Here is a 22,149-nt window from a genome sequence, read left to right as displayed (position 1 = left end):
AGTCTGAGCCCCAGCAGGCCTTCTGCCTCGTACCCCAGTGCAGGACTGGGGTTCCCTATGTCCCAGCCCGACCCAATAATTCTCTCTAGTGTCCTTGCATTTCTCTAGGGCTGGAAGCAACCCCCAAGACCCTCTGGTAGTCCACCCCCAGCCCCATTTTTACAAGTGGGGAGTCGAGGAGAACCCCAGTGGTTCAGGTACTTGGCAAGGCCATGCGGCTCCTACATGTGGGATCTGAATCCAGGACCTCCTGCGAAGCCAGCATTCTTCCCTCTTCTATTTCCAGGAGGAAGCCTTGGTGGCCCAGACCCCTGCCTCCCCCCATCCTTTGTTCCTCTATTAGGGTTCTGCTTCCCCCGTCCTCTCCTCCCCGGCTTCAGTTCCTCAGAAATGGTGGGTGTGGCTGAAATGATCTCTCAGCTTCTACCCTGGGTATTTGGTAAAGGAAGTCCTGGATAACTTGGGCCAAAGATTCTGGATGGAACTGGAGTTCATTTAGTCCAATTAGAGCAGATGGAATTGAGGCTAGAGAAGGGAAGCAATTTGCCCCAAAGTCACAGGTTTTAAGACGCAGTTGGGAATTTGAACCCAGGTCTCCCCTCTCACTATCTCTTTCCAGAAGTTTCCAGAAAGTTCCCCGGAAAACCCTGGCCCACAGTCTCCTCCTAACCACCCCCAGCTACTCCAAATGTTGACAACAAAACTGGTCAGGAAGCAACAGTTGGGGAATGCTGTTTAATTCTCCCCCCAAGCCCAGCCCCGACCTGGAGATGGGCCTGGGCTCAGCCTCCCGCTGTGCCGTGGGGTCAGTGGCTACTTTGGAGGGATCTCCTGTACCTGACTCCTGGGGAGGGGAGCCCACGCTGACACTTTGAGCAGCTCCATCCCACTTGTCCACAGTCCCAGCTAAGCCCCCTATCAGTCCCCTTTCCTGTCTGGTCCCAGGAAGGGGACACTGGGGTAGAGAGCATCAGGAAAGGTTGGTCCCGGGCCAGTGAGCCTCTGGAGGTGCTGATAAACCAGGCCTGGGGTGGGGAGTGCCAAGCCCAGCTCGGCTGGCCCGTATCGGATGGTGCTGGTATATAGGCCCCTAGCAGGGGCTAGGTAACCAGCGTGGACCAGAGTGGGTGGGGATGGGGAATTGGGGGGTGAAGGGGGCCTGTGGAAGGGCTCCCCGGCCGCATAGGAGGCCGCGTAGCTCCATGGCCTCATGGTCTCCCGCTTCAAGCTCCCTGCCCGGATGACAGAGGTGAATTCAGGTCGGGGAACTGGGTGTCTGGACTCCCGATCATCACTGTCCTCACCACCTTCCCTGCTAGTGGTCTCTCCTTGGCTGCTGCTTCCTCTGGCTGGCTCCAGTTTGATGCGTTTGCCCCGGGTGTGACGGGCCCCAGGCTCTGTCTGGGAGACTCCTTGCTCCCCCTCCACCTGGGCCTTGGACTCTGAAAGAGAAAATGACTGTCATATGCTACATGACTAAAAAAGGTGCACCTCATTTCCTCATCTGGAAATGAAAGGGTTGGGTAATATGGTCTCCAAGGTCCCCTCTGGCTCCTACATTCTGTGCTTTATATTCTAACATTCTTCCAGCTCTGATGGTCGGTTTTAAATGCCTCCCAGCAGACATTCCCTGTTCTAAGGCCCCCTCCCAGTTCTGACATGCCCTTTTCTAAGGTCCCTCCCAACTCTGACATTCCATGTTATCAGGCCCTTCCCAGCTCTGACATTCCATATTCTATGTCCTAAAGTCCTTTTGAACACTTTCCCCTGTTTTAAGATCCCTTCCATCCTGATTGATTTTCTGAATCTGCAACGTTGAAGGTTCTGGAGATCTCAGATCGTAACTCTGGGATGTATGACGTCAGAACGGATGGGATATGGGAATCACTCTCTGGAGAAAGGGGTAGAATTTAGGGTCCTGTTCCCTCTTCCACCCTGCCTGGCCTCCAGACTTATTCCTGATAGCATGGGATCTTTCTAGGTACCTTTGATGTCAGGTTCTGGATCTGACAGGTCCTCTTGGGGGACAGTGCTGGGAAGTTGGAAGGTATCCAAGGCCACGTGGCTGCTTTCCACTTGACTATGAAAAGAGGTCAATGGTCACAATCCAGGTAACCCTGGCACTCACCCTCCCCAATTCCTCCTTGAGGTCTCAGGTGCCAGACTCAGGTTCTTAGAGGGGATTTGGGGACTGGGGGACCAAGTCCTCAACTGACAGGACCCACCTGGGGTGACCCCCTTTTGAGGAATCTTTCCGGGCCCTAGGACCATCTCTCTAGCTCTGCTGGTGGGCCCTGCACTCTATTCTGGGTTTGCTTCCCCACTGGAGAAAACTGGATGGTCCAGTTAGTTTTGTCTTAAATAGATGGAAAGTGTCCTCCTTTCCCAGGGACTGGGTTTGCCCCTGCCCTACCACCCTGACAGTGACTCAGGCCTTCCTCACCTGAGTATGTAGCTGACCCAGACCACGTGGCGCTCGCCTGGGCTCTTGCCACTGATTGCCACTGTGGCCACGGACTGGAGCCAGATGAAGCCTCCAGCCCTCTGCAGCCATCGGTAATAGCCTGTCACCACCTGCCCTTTGTCCAGCACTGGCCCCAGGAAGGGAGGGCCAAGGCAGAGACAAGTGTCGATCAAAGTGGAGATTGAGAGACAGGGTTGGGAGTAGGGAAACACATGGGGAGAGAGAGAAAGATGTAGGCCAGATCAAAGATGGAAGAAGGGGAGAGATTCAAAGCAGAGATTAGGGAGGCATGAATGGGGAGAGATAGGTACAGGGGGACAGTCAGAAATGGGAAGAGAAAGAGATGGGGAGAGACAAAGAGACGAAGTATTAAGGAAGACACAAACAGATAAATGAGGACAGAGAAGAGACCAACAGACAGTAAGAATCAGAGAGGTAGACACACCTCTAGAGAAAGGAATCTTACAGATTTTCAGGGGGAAGGAAGGAGATTCCTGGCTCAACTTTTGTCCTGGCTACTTAAGGATTCCTCTGAGGGCAGAATGAGGATGAACAGGACTGAAGGTGCTGTGGGTTACAGGGGTAAGACCTAAGGAAGGAATTCCCCATGGGCATTGATAACTGGATGGAGGAACACATGGGGTCCAGAAGCTAGGGCTCAATGGAAAGGTAGAGGGGGTTCACGCACAGTCCAGGTGGCTCTGGCGGAGTCCAGCCACGTCCTCCCCATGGATATACTGGTAGCAACTTCGTCCAATCAGCTCTGAGGGGCCCACATCCATGTAGTCAGTAATCCTACCAGGGACCAAGATGGAGTGAATTAGGATGAGACATCCCCATCTCTTCTCTCCAACCCCTATCTTCATCTCTTTAACCATCTACTTTATTTCATCTTCCATCTCTATTTTCCTCTTCCCTCAACTGTCTCTCCATAGGCCATCTTTCCACCCTCCATCCCCCTTTCCTCACTCCATCCATCACTTGCCCTTCATCCATCTCTCCCTATTGCTCTATCGTCTTCTTTCCATTCTTCCTCCATTTACAGAATCATAATTTGAACATTGAAAGGGAGCTCAGCAACCATCAACTCCAACCCACACCTGAAAAAAATCTCTACTCAAACCTATCTGACAAATGGCTGTCCAGTCTGCATAGGGAACACCAGTGAAGACCTCCCAAGGCATCCCATTCTCCTTTTGGACAGCTCTAATTAATAGGAAGTTTTTCCCCATGTCAAGACTAAGTTTGCTTCTTTGCACCTTGAACCTATCGCTCTTTGGTCTGCTCCTCTAGGGTCAAATAAAACAAGTCGAGTCCCTCTTTCACCATAGCCCTTCAAATATTTCAACATGACCATTATATGCCCTTGAGTCTTCTCCAGGCTATATATTTCCAGTTCTTTCAATTGACTCAAGACCCTTCATCATCCTGGCTGTACTCTGCTGGACACAGTAGCTTATTAATGTCCTTTTTAATCTGCTGCAATAAGAACTGAACAGGATGCTCCATTCTGACTTCTCCATTTTTCATCTATTTCCCCTTCCCCATGCCTTTATCTTTAGTCAATCCACCTCCATCTCCCCTCAGCCCCTCATCTTCTATTTCCAATATCTCCATTCTCCACTCCCATCTCTGCATCCTCCATCCCTCCACAATCATCTTTCTATCCCCAAATAGCCCTAGACCATCTTATGCATCTATCCTCTTTCCCCACTAAAGCTCTTTCTTCATCTCATCTTGAACTCGCTATCTTTCAGATTCACTCTCACTCAGTTTCTTAACTTCCAGCTTTCCATCTACGGCCACCACTCTAGCTCCATGTCTCCTCTTTGATTGCTTTGTCACATCTATCCCTCCTCCATTTCTGAAATCTGTCTCCATCCTTCATTTGTTTTCCCTGTTTCTCCATCTCCACTTAAAGTTTCTTCTACCCATTATCTACCAACACCCACCTCTCTATCTTCCATTTCTTACTTCCCCATTTCCTGTTTCTGCCTTTGTCTTCTATCCTTCTATCCCCATTCCTCCTTTACCCATTTCCAAATTTACATCTTTCTCTGCGTACTTCCCTACTGTCTCCATCACTAGCCCCACTCCCATCCCTTGACATCCCATCCCTCCATTCCATCTCCTTGCACTTGGATCTCTTTCCATCTCACTACTCCTGCTTTCCACTTGCATTGATTCATTTTTTATATTTCCTCCAATTCCCATCATTCTAATCCCATATCCACATCTCTTTCTCCATCTCTTCATTCTAGGCTATTGTTCCTAACTTACTCTGCCCCACCTCCCTATCTTTCATTCTCTTATTTTTCTGTCCCCATCTCCGTACTCCAATCTATTTCCCACCCATCTCTCCTAACCCTGTTTCTTGGTCTCCACACCTCACCCATCACTTCACTTCTCAGTGCTGTCCTACCTGCTCTCACAGGAGATGATGGTCAAGGCCAGGCTGAGGCGAAAGACAAGTGTGTGGCCATGCAGGGGGAGTTCACTGAGTGGAGCTGGGGGCAAAGTGTGGCCTAGGGCGACAAGACCTAATGCTTGGCCCCGTCGGGCTGTCATCAGTCGAGTCCTAAGCCGACCAGTCACATGAATTACCTGTGAGAGATATTTGGGATACACACTAGTGTAGGGGTACAGCCAGGATAGACTAGGATAAATGAACTGGAGGGAACCTTATATTACTGTATAATAACCTCATTTTACAAATGAGGAAACTGAGATCCAGAGAAACAAAGTGATTTTCCTGTCTCCAACTTGTAGTGGTCTGAACCTGGAATTGACATCAAGCCTGATGAGTCTAAGTCCATGAATATATAACTGGATAAGGACCACAACAGATTGGGCAGAAGAGCCAAGCTTGAAGGATTGACCATAACTGGGGAGAGGAATTACAGATGGTCAGAGGATATAGCAACTAGGTGGCAGAGTGAGTAGAGCACCAGTCCTGGAGTCAGGAACATATGACTTCAACTCTGGTCTCAGGCACTTAACTAGTGTGACCCTGGGCCAGTCTAATCTGCCTGCTTCAGTTTCCTTATCTATAAAATAATAGCACAGAGAGCTAGGTGGCTCCCTGAAGTCAGGAGGACCTGAGTTCAAATATGACCTCAGACACTTACTAGCTGTGTGAACCTGGGCAAGTCACTTAACCCTGATTGCGTCAAAAATTAATGATAGCACCTACCTCCCAGGGTGGTTGTAAGGATCAAATGAGATAATAACTGTAAGGCATTTAGCACAGTGTAAGTGCTATGTAAATGGTGTGTGTGTGTGTGTGTGTGTGTGTGTGTGTGTGTGTGTGTGTGTGTATAGCTGAACAGTTATATAGAAGGACAGTTATTATAATTATTCATGTTATAATTACATAATAGTATTGTTATTATATAGATAGGCAGTGGAACAGACATGTAGGTTATGAGAAATCCGGTTTGGCCACAGACAAGGAAAGTATTGAATGTTTATGTCACAGTCGAGGCAGGGAATTGGGGGATAAAGACTCTGAGGAAGCAATGTCATATTAGGGAAAGGGGAAGCCCGAGTCACCTCAAGAGGGCTCCTCACTCACCTTGTATCCTGACGCCTTGACATGCAACCCCCTCTTGGTAAGTGTGGATTTCATTCGGATGAAGAAGGAGCGTTCAAGGGAGCCAGGCTGATTTCGAGGAGCAATCACAGTGGGGGCCAGCTCTAGAGAAAGGGGTATGCGGAGGGGGGGGGGGTCAGGGTGCCTTTGGACAGTGACCCTCCCTGCCTCCCTAGTCCTTCTCAGACTAAACCCAGACTTCCCCCACCCCCTGGGATTCCCATGTCCTCCCATCCCTCCAGACTCAGCTATCCAAGCTCATAACCTCTTACGTAGTCCCTTATATACAAGGTCACTCCCACTCACATGAACAATCCCCCAAAGACTGGGAGAGACACAATCTCACTCAAACACAAATCCAGTGAGCCACAAACCACATGGTAAGCTACTTGGTGATTCATAACCACAGCCACATACTATGATGCGGTAGAAAGTGTTTTCAGTTTGAAGTTAGTGGACCTGAATTCAAATCCTGCTCTGATTCTTACTACCAAGTGATTGGGACAAGTCACTTAAGCCCTCTTGGACTCAGTGTCCTCATCTGTAAAATGAGGGTGACAGTAGTGCCTGTGGTTCCAGGGCTGCCATTAACCACAAGGAGCTAAAGGAGATGGGACCTCTTAATGAGCAGACTGCAGAGAAGAAAATCCAATTGAGACCCAAGCTAACCTGAGGTGGGATGACTTACAAGAGGACAATGGCTTGGACTGGAAAGACTGAAAAGTGGGTGTGAAGGCAGAGGAGCTGGGCTCCCATCCTGCCTCTGCTGGGTGACCTTACCAGTCCCTTTTTCTGCTTGGGCCTCAGTTTCCTCATCTGTTTAATGAGGGGATTGGACTGCATGATCTCTATGGTTCCTTCTAGCTTTAGATGCTGTGATCATTCTCATGACTCATCTCCCACCCCACCCAGGCCATCTTGAACTAGCTAGCTGCTTCCCCATGGGGGCTTAGGCCAGAGGAATCAATTGGCAAAAAACCTATTGAAATCAGCTGCTGAAGCACAGAGTGAGATGCAGCCAAACACTCAAACCAGGACCCCCACCATCCCCTGGAAAGAATTCTTGGAGGAGTTTACCAGTCTCTGGGGCTTCAGAGATTGAGGAAGCCGAGGATGAAGAAGAGGAGGAGGAGGGGCCAGAAGGTGGTGCCCCAGGTCCAGGGGATGGAGCCCTCAGCCCCAGCTGCTCCAGCACCTCCGAGTGGTCCCCTGGATGCACGTAGTCAAACACGCTGCTGCCAGTCAACTCCACCTGCCATGGGGGCAGAGGAGTGGTGTGGCTGATCATTTCTACGCCAAGCAAGAGGGGACAAATACCTAGGTAAAAGGGAAGTCCTTTCTACTGTTGCAGAAGGAGTGGGCTTCTCCATTCACCTTCTGTGAGGACAGCTCAGAACAAATTTCCTTTATGCCCCTGACTTCTTTGTGTCCCTCCTGCCCTCAATAGATTCCCTCTATTCCTAGGGACTTAATTTTTTTTTTTAGGAAGGGGGAAATGGACACAGGAGTCCCTTCTGTTATGGATTGAGCTTTCCTTTCTTCAAAATGAACTTTGAAGTTCTCCATGACACCTGAATAAGTGTGAGTGTGTGTGTGTGTGTGTGTGTGTGTATGGGGGTAGAGGGACAGGGAGGAAGGATGTCAGGGACAGGGTCTGGAAATAAATAGGAGGGATGTCAAGGGAAGTATCTGGGGATACTGGACACCTGGGACTTCACTGAAGGGAGAGAATACAGGACAGGGTCCTGACAGGAAGCATAGGACAGAAAGGCTTGGATGTCTGGAGAGAAGGAGGCTAGAGGAAGAGTCTGGGAGCCTTAAATAGAGAAGGTCCCCAAAGCCTGGACCCAGACAGAAGAGGAAGGGGATGCCAGGAGAAAGGTATTAGCCCTAAAACCCTGAATTCCCACCAGCAGAAGGCAAGGGAAATTTCGAGATAAGGTGTAGAGCCTGAATATCCAGGGCCTCTACCTCCCATGCTTACCTGAGAGAGGCCCAGATAGATGGAAACTGTTTCTGAGATGTAGAGAAACTTGCCCTCCTGGTTCAAGGCGAACACGAACCCGTCCAGCGACTGGGGTGTTGGGGAGAGACCTGGAGAGGTGAGCTAGGGACCCAGGGGACTGGGGCACATCAGCTCCTCAACTCCTCCAAGAAGCCTTGGAGGTAGGAGAGGCACCCCAGGGATGCCTTTGTCAACACCAGGTGGTGGCAGAGAGCTAGTTTGGCTCTGAGGGCTCTGCTGGCAGGGGGAGTGGAAAGGGGTGGAAGTGGAGTCAAGGAGGAACAGGAAACTCAGGTGTCTAGCTTCTCTTATCCTGGATTTTGGGAGGTGGGGAGAGGGAAAGCTCAAGGGTTCCTGGCAGGGAAGGAAGGGGACTTCTGGGACCTCACCTGAAGAATGTGGCCTCCCAAATGCTGTTCAAAGAGGTCAGTGAATAGGGCAGAGGTCTCTCTCCGTCCAGATGCACTAGAGACTGAGGAAAGAGGGTAGGGTTGAAACCTGCAGTTTACATATCTATTGGTGTATCTGATTGCCTGTCCCCTCTCTGTGCCTTTGGACAAATAACATGGTTTTTCTGGGTCTTGGTTTCCTCAAGTAAAGAGGAGGCAACTGGTCCAGATGAAACTCAATGCCCTATTTAGTCAGAATTCTGTGATTCTATGCCCCTAGTCCAAATGCCCTCAGTCTCTGATATTATCTGTGACCATAGTTAAATAATTACACTCCTCTGATTGAGCCTTAGATCCCTCATATTTGAAGCAAAGTCTTAGACTGGATGATCTGTGAGGTTTTTTTCTAGCTCTAAATCCTGTTTTATTGTGCTCTCTGAAGACAATGCCCCGTTTCTCTTTTGCCTCCAGTCAGAGGAAGTGAGAATAGACTTGTCCCGACCTCCTTCTGCAGACAATTACCCTTTCTGGGACTCTGCTGTGATTTGAATAAGGAGGAGGTCAGCTGGCCTAGAATACATACATACACCTACTTCTTCCCCACCCCCCCCATCATAGTTACTCACAGACAAGTATGCAGTGGAAAGAATTCTCTAGTTGGAGTCACAAGAGCTGAGTTGGAATCTTGACTCATCCTTTACCCGCAACATTAAGCAAACCTCTCTGGGTCTCAGATTCCTTGCCTATAAATTATCTATTATTCTTTTGATCTTAGGTCCCTCATACAGAGTCATGCAAGACATCAATTCAGCACACTCAAAATACACAGACACAGACAAAAGAGTTTAGGTAATTTGTCGCACAGATTCCCTCACCCTACTCTCCAAAATGACAGGATTAATTAATTTCACTTTCAGAGAGCTGGTCCGTTAATTCCACAGACGAAGAAGCAGTCACATACGCGGCTGCTTCAGGCTATTTCTTTGGGCTGAGGCTTTCAGGACCAAGGTCAGGGACCAGAGCCGAGAACCCAGTCCCTGCAGATGCAGAAACACTCACCCGGAGAAAACCTACGAACCCACTACTCCCCGGCTCCCCTAGGAGGAGAAGGGTCCAAGGAGGACAGCAGTGGGAAGACCCTAGGAGACACCTTAGGGATCTCCCAGGGGCAGAAGCCTCTTTTCCCAAACCTGGGAGGGGGGAGGACAGGAGCAGCATCCTCCTCACCAACCTAGGAGAGGGATGAAATGAGCTCAAAATTTCTGCTGGCTGTAATCTTGCAGCACACATCATGTCTTTTCTAACACTGAACATAGGGTCAAAGCAGCTTGTTCCCCTGCTCACAAAATCTAATATCTGAAAAGGGCCCACTAACTTTTTTCTGGTCCTTTCTAGTCCACCTTTAACCTAGATCTGGACCCAGGCATCCCTTCTACTCCAGATCTTCCTGCATCCAATGGGACCTGGGTGTGTTCTGCACCCACACCTCCAATCCTCCTCCTCCCAAGGCACTAACATTCCCCCACTGGTGGCTAGCTCCCTCCCCGGGCTCCCAGCCTGGGTGCAGCCGGCAGCAAACAATGCCTGTAGAGGGGGGTGGGGGGGACCAAGCTCCCAAGCTCCCCAAACAGCTCCCCCTGACAGACAGGGGAAACAATGCCTTCCCCGATAATTGTCGCAATTTTCTCTGTCATTTCCCTTAATTCTCTCATTTTTCCTTGCTGCAAATAACCCCTCGGGTCAGACAGAGCCCGCCTATAATTAAAAACGTTTAATGGGGGAATTAGAAAGCTGGTGGCAGGGAGCTGGGTGGAGGAGGGAGGAGGAGGATCAGGTGCCTCCCCTTCTCCCCAAAACAATTCTCCACTCCCATTCCCAGACCTCTGCTCTTCTCTCAGGCACTGGGCAGGGAAAGAACATTTCCTGGGAGGTGTTCAGGTCTCATTCTTCACTCTGCAATTTATGCCTCTTTTCTGTTTCCCCAGATTACTCCCATCCCAGTTCGCTCTCACACTCTTTTATCTCCAGCCCACTCTTCACTTCCACCTCATTCCATCCTCCTTAGATCCCTTACTCATTCTCTTACTGCCCTTCTTTTTCCCTCTCTCCCTCACTGGCACCTCTCTTTGCGCCGCCCCAGGTTCCTTCCCTTCTCCTTTTATCTTTAGGGAGACTCCTCAGACCTGTCCCATGGAGACTCTTCAGACCTGTCCCATTATATTTCCCTCCTCACAGTTCTGTCCTCCCCACTCCTGTTCCTCACTTTCCATCTCTTCTTCCCCAAATGCCCCATTTCCCTGCTTCCAACCTGACATCCTGATTGCTCCTAGAGTTCCACGTCCACCCTCACTCCCCTGCCCCTTTCCTTACCTATACAATTCCCAGACACACCCATAGCTTTCTACCTGCTTATTTTTTGCCCATTACCCATTTCATTTCTGGAACTCATCTCTACCCCTTGTCTGACTCTCCCTACCTGCCTCAGCTACTGTTCATTCCCTTAACTGTCTCCCTATATCTCACATCTTATTTGACTTTTCTTCCTTCATCTCACTCTTCACCTTAGCCCTCTTCCTCCCCTCCCTGACTTCCATTATCTCCCATTCCTTTCACTGCCCTTTCCCCCAGATCCTCACCCCCACTCCTTCCACAGAGTGGATTAAGTGGTGGACTTCTGAAGCAGGGACATGGCAAGCCCCAACACCTTCTTCCACACTTACTAGCTGAGTAACCTGGTTCAGAAATTTGCTTGTTCCCTGAGTCTCATTTTCTTCCACTATAAATGCAGATAATAATAGTGCCTACCTCCTAGGGAGTGTTGAGGAGAATGGAGGTATGGTATAAGGTTCCCTGTGCACCTTAAAGTGCTATATGGATACATGTTAGTTATCATATTTCCAGATTTAATACTAGCAGCTTGCACTCATATATCAGTTTGAGATTTGCAAAGCATCTTACAAATGTTATCTCATTTGATCCTTACAACAACCCTGGGAAGCAGGTATTATCTCCATTTTCTTGGTGCTGCTTTTCAGTCATTTCAGTTGTGCCTCTCTTCAAGACCCCATTTGGGGTTTTCTTGGCAGAGATACTGGAGTGGCCATTTTCTTCCCCAGATCATTTGACAGATGAGGAAACTGAGGCCAGCAGGGTGAAGTGACTTGCCCAGGGTCACCCAGCTAGTTAGTGTTTGAGGCTGGATTTGAAGTCAGGAAAATGAGTCTTTCTGATTCCAAGGCCTGGCACTCTGTCCACTATGCCACCTACCTGTCATCTCCATTTTACAGATGATGAAACAAAGGCTGAGAGATTAAGTGACTTGCCCAGGGTCACACAGCTAGGAAGTGTCTGAGGTCAGCCATGAACTCAGTTCTTCCTGACTCGAGGCCCAGCACTCTATTTACTGTGCCACATAGCTGCCTCCAGCTATGATATATTTTCCTATAATCTTTTCCCTCACTACTCAATCCCCCTCCCCAAACTTTTTTGTTTCCTATTCCTTTTTATTCACTCTCTTTGCCCCTCACTCCTACCATCTCTTCCCTGGATCTTGCCTCCCACCCTCTCCCACTATCAGCAGCACCAAAATCTATCTCCACCTCTACAAGAGCTCACTCTTCCCAACAACCTTATCTCACTTTCCTCAGCTCTCAGATCTTGAAAGGGTTTAACCAGATTAGGTATAGGTTGAATAAAACCCTGAGCAGCTAGCTGTGTGGGTGAGTGGACTTGGGGAGTGGGGTGCAGGTAGTGGGAATCCTCTCTAGAGACAATAGGACTATTTTATAGAAGTGGAAATTGAAGAGATTGATAAGCTAGCTCAAGGTCATATGAGCTGGCACGACTGTGGTAAAACTGAGGCTCCCACCCAGCAATTATGACTCCAAGCGCAAGGCTCTCCCCAGCTCTCCACACTGCCTCTGATCCGATGGAGTCATCCTCTCCAAGGACCAAGGCATCTAGGGGGCTCAAGCTTTCCCTATCCCTGTCCTTGCCCCTCCAATCCTGCCCATTCTGCCCCAGGGAGGAGGTCCCAATGAGGTCAGGAAGGGGAAGGAGGGTATCTGAAGACAATCAGACATTCCTCCTTCCTTTGTGCTTGAGTAGGGTGACTAGGACAAGGCAGAAGTCGCCCCAGCGTCTGGAACCCAGCTCCCTCCCAGCAGTACAGGGCACACACTTGGTATTCCTCTCGTTCCCTCTGGCTTGTCTCCACCACAGCCGGCCTGGGGATGGGAGCTGCATCTTTAAGGAGGCTCAGCTTTCCCCACTTCCCTTAGAAGGGGGGTACTCAGATACCAGAGTTTCCCTGCTTTGGGGGGCAGATAGCTAGGGGAACTGAGATAGGGGCACAGGGATGCTTGAGTCTTGCCAGCTACAAGGACATGGAGTTGAAAGGACATTTGTCCCCCCTCCCCCAACTAAGGAGGGGTGGGGGTGGAGATGGCAGCCAGTTCTGAAGATCTCAAAGCATTTTTAGCCACTCCTTGTACCTATTCTCCTCCCCCCCCCCCCCTTCAGAGACTGCAGGGTTGGAGGAAGGACAGTGACCTGCCCCAGAAGTCAGAGAAACGTGCCTAGATTGCAATACGAAGGAGGAAGCTTGTCAGTTTCTTCTCTCCCCCTGTCTCCTGACTATGGTGACCCTGTTTCAGACACAGGACCCTCATAACTCTTCTTTGGAGCTAAAAGACATTTTAGAGCTCCATCCTAACTAGATCATCTTAGGGATTAGGGAACCAAGGTTCAAAAGGGGAGAGACTTGGCCAAGGTCATACAAAGAATCAGGTCAAAACCAGAGCCCAGGTCAGCTGACTCTCAGACCAAGGTTTAATCCTGTAGAACAATCTACTGCCCAGTCTCCTCCCTCCACTTTCCCCTCCATCAGATACTTTAGGTTAGGGAAAGGGACGGCGAGAAAGGAGACTGAGGGACAGAGAAGAGAGAAGAATGAGGCACAGAGAGAAGACTGAAGGATAGAGGGGAGACAGAGAGAGGGGGGAATAGAAAGAGGGAGAGACTGAGGGACAGAGAAGGCAGGCAGGAATGAGCTACAGAGAAAAAAGAGACTGCTTTAGAAAGAAGGCAACAGAGACAATGGGAGGCTGAAGAACAGAGATGGGGAGACAAATGAAATGAGGAGAGACAGGGAGGACGTGCCATTGAGGGACAGAGGAATCTGAGGTACAAAGAAGGGGAAGCAGACAAGATGGAGGCAGCTTGGAGAGGACTAAAGGATGGAGAGGGGGAAATCTGAGGTACGCAGAGAAGGGAAAGTGATGGACAGAGGGAAGCCTGGAATGAAGTGGGAATGGCTGAGGGATAGAAAGGGAGAAATTGAAGGGGAGAGACATGGAGAACCATGAAAAGGAAAACCAGAGACACGGGAAACTGAGGAATAAGGGTGAGAGAAAACTGCAGAAAAAACGGTAAAGAGCAGAGAGAAAGGAGAATGAGAAATAGAGGGGGAGAGTGAGCCAGAGATGGGGACACTGAGGTACAGGGGAGGGGAGAGAGTGAAAGACAGAAAAGGGAGACAGATGAAGGAGAGAGTGGGAGAAAGGTGCAGCACAAGAAGCAGAGGGCAGGGCCTGGAATTCACCCCCTCAGTCTCTCCCCCTTCTCCCCTTTCCTGCGTGCCTGTTGCTCCAGCGAGGCTAATTGCAGGCATATTAACTCGCATTGGCCTCCTGGAGAGCTGGGGTTCGGGTAGGGGGAATGCCGGTAGAGGGAGACTTCTTTGAAGCCAGTTTTCTCGCTGGATTCCCTGTGGTCCCAAGAGCCGAGAGGTCGCTCATTTTATCCTTTACCTTTCTGCCTGAATTATTCGAGTCTTGGATTCTCGTAGATTGGGAGTTTATCTTTCAGCTTTTATCTCTCTCTGAGCCTCATCCTTACTTCCCAGGAGAAACTCCCACCCTTCTTCCTAAATCTCTGAGTGGCCACGGACATGCTTAGAGATCCTTTGAGGGCGGAGCAATCCCCGAAGGACAAGCCTATCTCACGCAGAAATCAAAGTCAGAAAGAACGTAAAGCGGTCGAGTTCAATCTTCCTCCTCAGTTTACAAAAGAATAAACTGAGGCTCAGAGGAGACGAGCATATCTGGGACTTTAACTCGGGCATCCTGATTCCCATCCCTGCGCTGGTCCCTGAGTACTTTTCTCTCTTTTTTACCCTGAATTGTGGGGGTGAAGGTGGAGGGGAGCAAGGGTGAGGAACCCCATTTACTGTCTCCACCAAAAGATGGGGATGGTGAAAAAAGAACTTGGAGTTAGAATGTCGGGGGCCTGTCCCTGACTTTCTTTGTGATGTTGGACAAATTCCTTTTCAACTCTGGGCCTCAGTTTCTCTCTCTGTGAAATGGGAGTCTTGAACTGGATGATGTCTCTAGAAAGTCCCTCTGACCCTAAGAAAGGGTTGCAGGCTGAGAATACGGGAATCCATTCCTGCTATCAAAAAGCCAGTACTCCTGGGTCCTCTTGAGCTTAGGGGTGGGTGGGAGAGGATAAGGGTGGGGTGAAGCCACAAAAAGAGCTGAGGCGCCCCTCCCTCGCCCGCGTCCCCCTCCCCCGGCTCTTGGAGACAATAGGCAGATGTTTATCCGGATTTCCAAGCGCACGCTCGGCGGCGGCTAATTCCCGGGTGGGTAATGACTGTAATCAGTGCTCGCGGTAATGCCGGATTCTCTAGGCGCTGGTTAATTTGCGTAATTACAGCCTTGGAAGCCGCATTATTTAAATGGCGATTTATCGCGGGCCTAATCAATGCTATTTTCTCGGCCCCCCACCATCCCCTCCCCTCCCTTCTACTAGGTGGTGTGGGAACCCGGGGCTCAGGCGGGCTGGGACTCGGACGCCTGGGGCCGTGGGAAGGGTTTCTGCCCCTGCCAGATTCCTCTGCCCCAGCGCCAGATCTGGCCACATTGGCCGCCCAGTTCCGAGCATCACTCCCAGGGTGAATGGGGAGTAGAAACTTCTGGGTCCCGTTTGTCCCACTGCCAGAGCTGGGCACTCGGGAGCCAGGGTTCCTTCGGTAATCCTGACAGGGGCTGAGAATGCAGACACTGGGCTCCCTTCCGTGATTATGGAGCCTCAAACTCTTGGGGCCTTCAGATCTCCTGGAAAACCTGTGAGCGGAAGCACCTGGGCCTATCCTCAGGCCTCCTGTCATGGTTCACTCAGATAATGAATGAGTCAGGAGGCTCAGGCACTTGGATCCCTACCCCTCTCAGGACTGGGTGCAGGGACACTAGGGTCTCCCCCACCGGTAGGGGTGGGGCAGAGGATACCAGGGTGTCAGGGCTAAGTGAAGGGACATCAAGGTCTCCCTATTACCCTCTCAGGGCTAGGCCCAGAGACCCTAGGGTTCCTTTTGTCTTTGGGAGTAGGGACACCAGGATCTTCTTCCCCACCTATCGAGATAGGGCACAGGAACCCTGGGGTGCTTTCTCTCCTCTTGCCAGAGCTTTACACAGATACTTGGTCCTCCTTGTGATTCTGGTGGCTCAGATGCTGGGACCCCAGGGTACTCTCAGTGTTACCTGGTGCTGGTGGCTGCTCGACTCTGAGTGGACTCCAGGGAGGGTCCCCGAGGGCAGCGAAATCGCGCAGGCGGAGGTAGGTGATGCTGAGCCGCACGATAGATGCCTTGTCCAACTGGCTCGTGATGGCACTGGGCAGGGGTAGCGTCTTCGCCAGCTCATAAAATTCGAAGTTCTCTTTGCCCCGGCGGGAGCGGGCAGCATTCCGGGACTTCTCCTTTCTCAAGGCCTGAAGGCTTCAGGAGTGGGTGAAGAATCATTACGGGCCCCCATCCCCATTCAGGGGAGAGAAGTGGGCAGGAGACATTGACTGTGAGCCCGGGTATGTTTCTGGTAGAGTAGGAGGCAGGGACAGAGTTCCAAATGGAATGGGACCTAACCCTGAGTGAGAATCCCTCCTTTTAGGGGACGGGACAGAGCCCTAAGTAAGAATTTCATTGTATAGTAGGCGGGGTCAGCAGGCAGGGTGATAACACTAAATAAATGGGAACAGAACTCAGTGTGAACATTCTTAATGGGAGGGAACAGAATCCTGAGTGAGAATCCCACCTCTGAGAGGGCGGGGACAGAACTCTGAGTGAGAATTCTACCAGTACTGGGAGGGGCCTCAGGGGGAGGCGGGTCTTGCTCACCAGGGCACAGGAGGGGCTTTGACTAGCAGTCCCTGCAGGAAGTCCCACTCGACGCTTACGCACTTGACCTCGCTTCCTGAGAAGTGGGCCGCCATTTCTGAGCCCCGAAAGCCTGGGGCTGGGTGGACTCAGAGCGAGGGGCAGGATTCAGGGACCTGGACACCTGCAGTAGGAGGAGAAAGCAGTAGTTAGGACCCATCAGATAGAAACCCCCGAGTCCCCAGCTACCTGCTGTCTTATTCCCCTCCTTCCCCGCCCCCCTCCCCCAAGCAGAAACTGAGTCCTGGCCAAGAGAGGGAGTCTGGGGGAGCTCATGAGCTCCCGAACTCGGGTTTTCTCTGGCCTAGCTTAAGGCTGGCTCCAGGACCTCGAGGTTTAGAGTCCAGAAGGACTGATTTCTTTCCGTGATTAGCCTTGAATATGTCCTTGCGCAGCTCTTGGCCTCAGTCTCCCCCTCAGGAGGACCACTAGCCCGCAATCCCATTCCACCCAGGAGTGGCTGAGGTGTCGAAGGCTCTGGGATTTTCTTGTACCCTCCACCCTTTTCCAAACCCCAGGCTTTAGGGACTCGAATAGCCCCAACTTACACATTCCCCGCAGCCCCTAGTCCTCCTCCCTAACCAGGCGAGTTTCTCTCTCAGAAACCCAGGCGGCTCCTCTCCCCGCAAGCAAGCCCGCGTGGGGCCGCCAGTGCGCGCGGACGTGCCCAGCCTCCCAGTCCTCAGCCGCCCGCGCCGGGCCGGCTCCCGCATACCAATGGGGGCCCACGCGGCGCGCATACGGATCGGGACCGGCCCGCGCCCTGCATACCAAGCGACGACCCCGATAGAAGAGACGGTGAGAGCTGGGGAACTGGGAAATGGAAGGACCAGCAACTCATCCTAGGACTTAGACGGCCCGAGACTCCCACCCTCTGCCCTGGGGCTTCAGCCTTCTATCTGTATTTATTCCAAGTGTCCCTCCCTCCCCCGCCTTCTCACTGCCTGGACTTCCACCCTCCCTCATTTCCCCTTGCCTTGCTGCTGCCCTGGGGAGACCCTGGATCAAAAGTGGGAGGAGGGAAAGGTGACACAGCTGATCTCTTTCCTCCTCACGTAATGGGGTCTCTAATTCCCACCCCCATCCTCATTTCACTGCCTCGAGAGAAAGCCACATGTTCTGAACGTAGTGACCCCAGCCCCTCTCCTCAAATCCACCCACCCCATCCATCTCCTCTTTCCCTAAGACCTCCCCAGGCGTCCAATGGCTCCTCAGGATCTAGGAATCCCCTGCCTCCTTTCCCTCTAGGATCTCAGATGTCCAGCGCCTTCTTTCCTCAGCGTCCGTGGGACCCTGGTGTCTTCATTCTCAGCCTCTCCATAAACCACTCCCCCCCTCCCCAGTCAACCAGCAGTCTGGATTCCTCTTTCACTGGGACTCAAGAGTCCAGCACACTCTCTCCCAGCCGCTTTGGGCCTCTGCAAAGATCAACGCATCCGAGCTCGCCTTGCTCTTGGACTCAGGATCCAGCTGCTCCCCTCCCTCCCCGCGATCCAGGCGTCTAGCTCCCAAACCTCTTGAGGACCGAGGTGGCTGTACTTCTCTTAGCCTTATCAGAACCCAGTTGTCTAGACACCCTCTTTTCCTAGAATCTAGGTGTCTGGTTCCCCTCTCTTACCAGCACCGAAGTATCCCGGTCCCTTCTCTCCCTGTGACCCAGACTTCTGGGCTTCCTCTCTCTCCTGGACCAAAGTGTCCAACTCACTGTCCTCCTCCAGCCTTCTCCCCGCCCCCGAATTACCCAGCTCCATGGCAGTCGCCCGCTTCTGGCTCGGTGTCCCGGGGGGCTCCGGATGCAGCGCTGTATCAGTCCGGTCAGACAGGGAGATTGGGGGCCGCTCCATAGGCCTGAACGCTCCCGCCGGGATCCGCGGGGCTCAGGAGGTGCTCACACCCCGAGCTGGCACCAGGGCCGCTTCTCACATGGAGAGCTTTGGACATAGCCGGCTGCCGGGATGGGCGGAGTTTCCCAGAGCCCCGCCCCTAGGAACCCTTAAGGCCCCATTATCTCCTCCCGATATGAGAACCCCATTCCCCCAAATCAGCACCATCTCAAGCTTCAGAGCCGAGGCGGAGCAGGGGAACGCCCCCTCAGTTTCCTCCCATTCTAGTAGTGCTGAGAGTTGCCTCCCACAGAACGTCTCCAAACTCCCGCCCTTTCTCAGGTGTCCCGAGTCCCCATAGACCATCTCTGAATCTCCTCTCTCCAAAGTACCTTCTTGAGGCTTCCTCGTTAGAAGTCTTGAGACCCTGAAGCTCCACCCTCCCCAAGTGCCTCTGAGCCCCCATAGTCACCCTCCCAAAGAATATCCCAAGTCCTCCATAGAAAGTCCCAGAACACCTTCCCCTCCGGGAACCTCCCTGATCCCTCCCATTAAAACTCTCTGTGCCCTCATAGAACCTTCCTGAGGACCCCAGCTAGAAATTCTCGAGGCTCCCCCAAAACGTCTTTGACCTCCTACCAACATCTCTGAGGTCCAGCCCCTCCCTTCACAATACTCAGAGCTTCTCCCATCTCACCCCAGCAGAATTTATCGTTTCTGTTTCATCACATTCTACCGCGAGACCCCTGGATGTGCCAGACTCGATACATGAGGCAGAGTAAAAGAATACTTTCTATGTTCCTCTCCAGACTCTCCCATACAATCTCCAATCCCTCACTTCACACTCCTCAGAACGACCCCCTAATTTCAGACACTACACTCCTGTCTCTCCTCTCCTCTGGGAACCCAGGCCAGCTTCTGTTCCAGGGCAGATCTAGGCCTGAGCTTTTGGAAATGGCCTGGGAAGGTGGGAGCTGTCCAAGTGCTGAAGTCGTCCTCCTAGGAACCAAAAGTTTGGACTAGGTAGGCTCCTAGGATCGCTTTCTCTTGGTACCCTGGGATAGTCATGACAGTTCTGGCACCTGTAACATGAGAGGAGTGGAGATGAACATTCCACTTTGTAAGGTCGCTCCTCTGAGGTGTGTGATTTTTATGTTCTAAAGACTGTCAGCTATGATACTTTTGCTCTAAGCAGATATTTCCCCATCTCTGACCTTCTGAGAAAGGCAGAAGAGTCAAAGGTGATATCCCTGGGGGATGATGGTGCCCTTGATAGGACTAGAGCTGGCCTTCCCTTGGCTCAGTCACAGCTTTTTGCCTCATGGATTGGGAGTTCTAGAACCTGGGCTCACTTCCCACATGGTCCAGGAGTCCAGATCTCTTTCTAGGACAAACCTCTCTCCCAGGCTGCCCTCCTTGAAGCTCCCAGGGAAACAAACTTACCCCATCTATGCCTCCTCCCTCCCTCCCTACACCTACCTAACCTAGCTCCACTCTTCCCTCATCAAGAAATGTTTCTCTGTTTGAAAATACCCTTCTTCCTACTCAAGACAGACAGGAAAAAATTCACAGGGCCTTTTAAAAATAGGATTTGCAACATGTACCATCAGAGCTAGGAGAGATACACACACAGAAGAGAGGGGAGAGATAGAGACAGAGACAGATAGAGATAGGAATAGAGATGGAGAGATCATAACAGTCCAACAATAACAGAGGAGGAAATGGAAACTCAGAGAAACTAAGAGACATGATCAAAGTAATCTAGCTGATACGAAAACAGATTTCTGACCTTGGAGTTCAGGTAGCAAGCACTCTTTCCACAATACCCTGAATCCTCTTATAAGACCTGAGTTTGAATTCTAATACTGCCACCTATTACCTCTGAGACTTTTGACCAATCACAGCTTTCCTCTGGGCCTGTTTCCTCCTCTTCAAAATGAAGGAGATTGGCTTAAATAATGTCTAAGCTTCCTTCCAGGTCAAGACCCCATAGCCTACTCAAACTTGAATCCCTTCTCTGCTTCAGTGTTCCTCCAGTGGCTCTGCCTCTCCTTGGCCCATCACCCTCGCTGCTTTTACAGGAAACTCCCTCAGATGCATGGGAGAATCATGCGGGTGCAAGGCGCTTTCCTGTTTACAAAGAAGTTCCCCAGCCATTATCTTGTTTGATCCTCAAAACATCTCTGTGACGGAAGTGAGGAAATTGCATTGCAAACTATGATGCACTTGATAATATGAGTTTTTGGTCTTGTTTCTGATGCTAATGTTGTTTGTGGCAGAGAAATCCTAGAAAGAACTTGATAAGACCCTCCAAATAAAATTTCTAAAGACTCGGATATTTAGTTACTTCAGTTGGGACAAATGTGGAAAAAAGTGAGGATGGGGAGAGAAATATGTGGGGAAGTATGGGTCATGACAGAAAAAAATGAGATCAGTCAAAGACCTGTAGATTATACAGACACTTCATGTCTCTATATAATGAATATTTTAAAAAAGGAAAGAGTAGATTCTGGAATTGATGAGTTGCTGTTGTTGTTATCATTAGCACCAAGTAACACCACAACAAAGACCACATTTGGACAAGAAAAGACATATTGGGATGGGAGTTACCCTTGAGTCAGCTGTCTCTGTATAGTGAAACCATTGACTAACTTATCAACTCTAAGATCAGAATTTGTAAAATAAAACAAAACAGGAGTGATAATGAAAAAAAGGATATAGCAACATACAATTAATGTGTTATTTAGACAAGTCATTGAAAATAAAAAGTGAGAAATGGACAATAGACAAGACATTGACACTGACTATAATAATTTCATCAAGAAGTTAAGCCAGTGTAAATGAACTGCTGTAACAAGAAGACCAAAAGAGACTCAGAAGTGCCTTACTCAGCAAACATTTGGATTGCTTGCTGAATGGAAAAAGAGATAGCAGTCAAAGGAAGCTTGGGTAAGAATGTAAACTCATTTGTAAAATGAAGGATGATGAATGATTATGAGCAATATCATTTCAGAAAGCAGAGAGAAACACTGGAGGGTAAAATAAATTTAAAGAAAGCTTGGCAAGATATCCAACTCTGCAAAGTCTTCCCTGAGGGCATCTAAGCATGAGAATGGAAGGAGGCCAACAAACAGAAGAAAAATGGAAAAGATTTGCAAAAACCATTTCATCCAACCATTTCTCAATCAAGGATCAGGAAATCACCAAACTTGGACCTCAACATCATAGCCCCTTAGGTGCTTGTGGAGGAGGCATACATGGCATTAAAGATAATAAAAATAGAAAAAAAGCAACTGAATTGGAGCAAATATACATAGGAAGATATGTTCTGGAGTTGATACAATTGTGAGGGACAGATTATACAAAGTATCTGAAGGAAAGGAAGATAAAAAAGTTGTGGAAGAAATCTCAAAACTTATTTACATAGGAAAAGGTGATAAATAAATGAAACACTAATAAGTACCTATTTATTTATATATTCACATTTATTTATATCCTCTTCCATCTACACGAAATCTTTGTGTGTTATCTACCCTGAACCAGTCCTTTAGTAGAGAACAAGGAGGCTTTCACCAGTGATACACCATACTGTCACCATCTCACAAGTAACTTAAGGATGTATAGAACATAAGATCTGATTGTGTTTATTGTTTGTTGATTACAA

At 50.2% G+C, this 22,149-nt stretch overlaps 1 protein-coding gene and 1 long non-coding RNA gene across 4 annotated transcripts; one reads left to right on the top strand and one right to left on the bottom strand.

Annotated features, from left to right (window-relative positions):
• Positions 1-721: 721 nt before the first annotated feature.
• On the bottom strand, positions 722-16,718 carry NPAS1 (neuronal PAS domain protein 1). Its single transcript, XM_072608109.1, has 11 exons — positions 16,624-16,718; positions 15,992-16,227; positions 8,451-8,533; positions 8,041-8,130; positions 7,134-7,308; positions 6,039-6,160; positions 4,887-5,068; positions 3,153-3,259; positions 2,444-2,591; positions 1,986-2,080; positions 722-1,442 (listed from the first exon to the last, which is right to left on the bottom strand). The coding sequence occupies exons 1-11, from the start codon at positions 16,716-16,718 to the stop codon at positions 919-921; spliced, it is 1,857 nt and encodes a 618-aa protein (XP_072464210.1). The 3' UTR covers positions 722-918.
• On the top strand, positions 16,577-20,821 carry LOC140503808 (uncharacterized). 3 transcript variants are annotated; one of them, XR_011966881.1, is made up of 5 exons: positions 16,595-16,810; positions 17,265-17,460; positions 17,911-18,191; positions 19,191-19,508; positions 20,512-20,821. It is a non-coding gene; the product is annotated as an uncharacterized lncRNA (long non-coding RNA). The 3 variants fall into 3 exon arrangements; XR_011966882.1 differs by having other exon boundaries at positions 16,577-17,460; positions 19,295-19,508; XR_011966880.1 differs by having other exon boundaries at positions 16,577-17,460.
• Positions 20,822-22,149: the final 1,328 nt, after the last annotated feature.

This window comes from Notamacropus eugenii, chromosome 5, assembly GCF_028372415.1.
Source record: "Notamacropus eugenii isolate mMacEug1 chromosome 5, mMacEug1.pri_v2, whole genome shotgun sequence".
NCBI lineage: Eukaryota > Metazoa > Chordata > Mammalia > Diprotodontia > Macropodidae > Notamacropus > Notamacropus eugenii.
This window is presented reverse-complemented; position numbering and strand designations above follow the sequence as displayed.

Coding starts and splice junctions, on each gene's coding strand:
- NPAS1 (XM_072608109.1), bottom strand. CDS start 16,718: ATGGCGGCCCACTTCTCAGGAAGCGAGGTCAAGTGCGTAAGCGTCGAG. Junction 7,309..8,040: donor TCTATCTGGGCCTCTCTCAG/GTAAGCATGGGA, acceptor CCCCCATGGCAG/GTGGAGTTGACTGGCAGCAG. Junction 2,081..2,443: donor TGGGTCAGCTACATACTCAG/GTGAGGAAGGCC, acceptor CTCTTTTCATAG/TCAAGTGGAAAGCAGCCACG.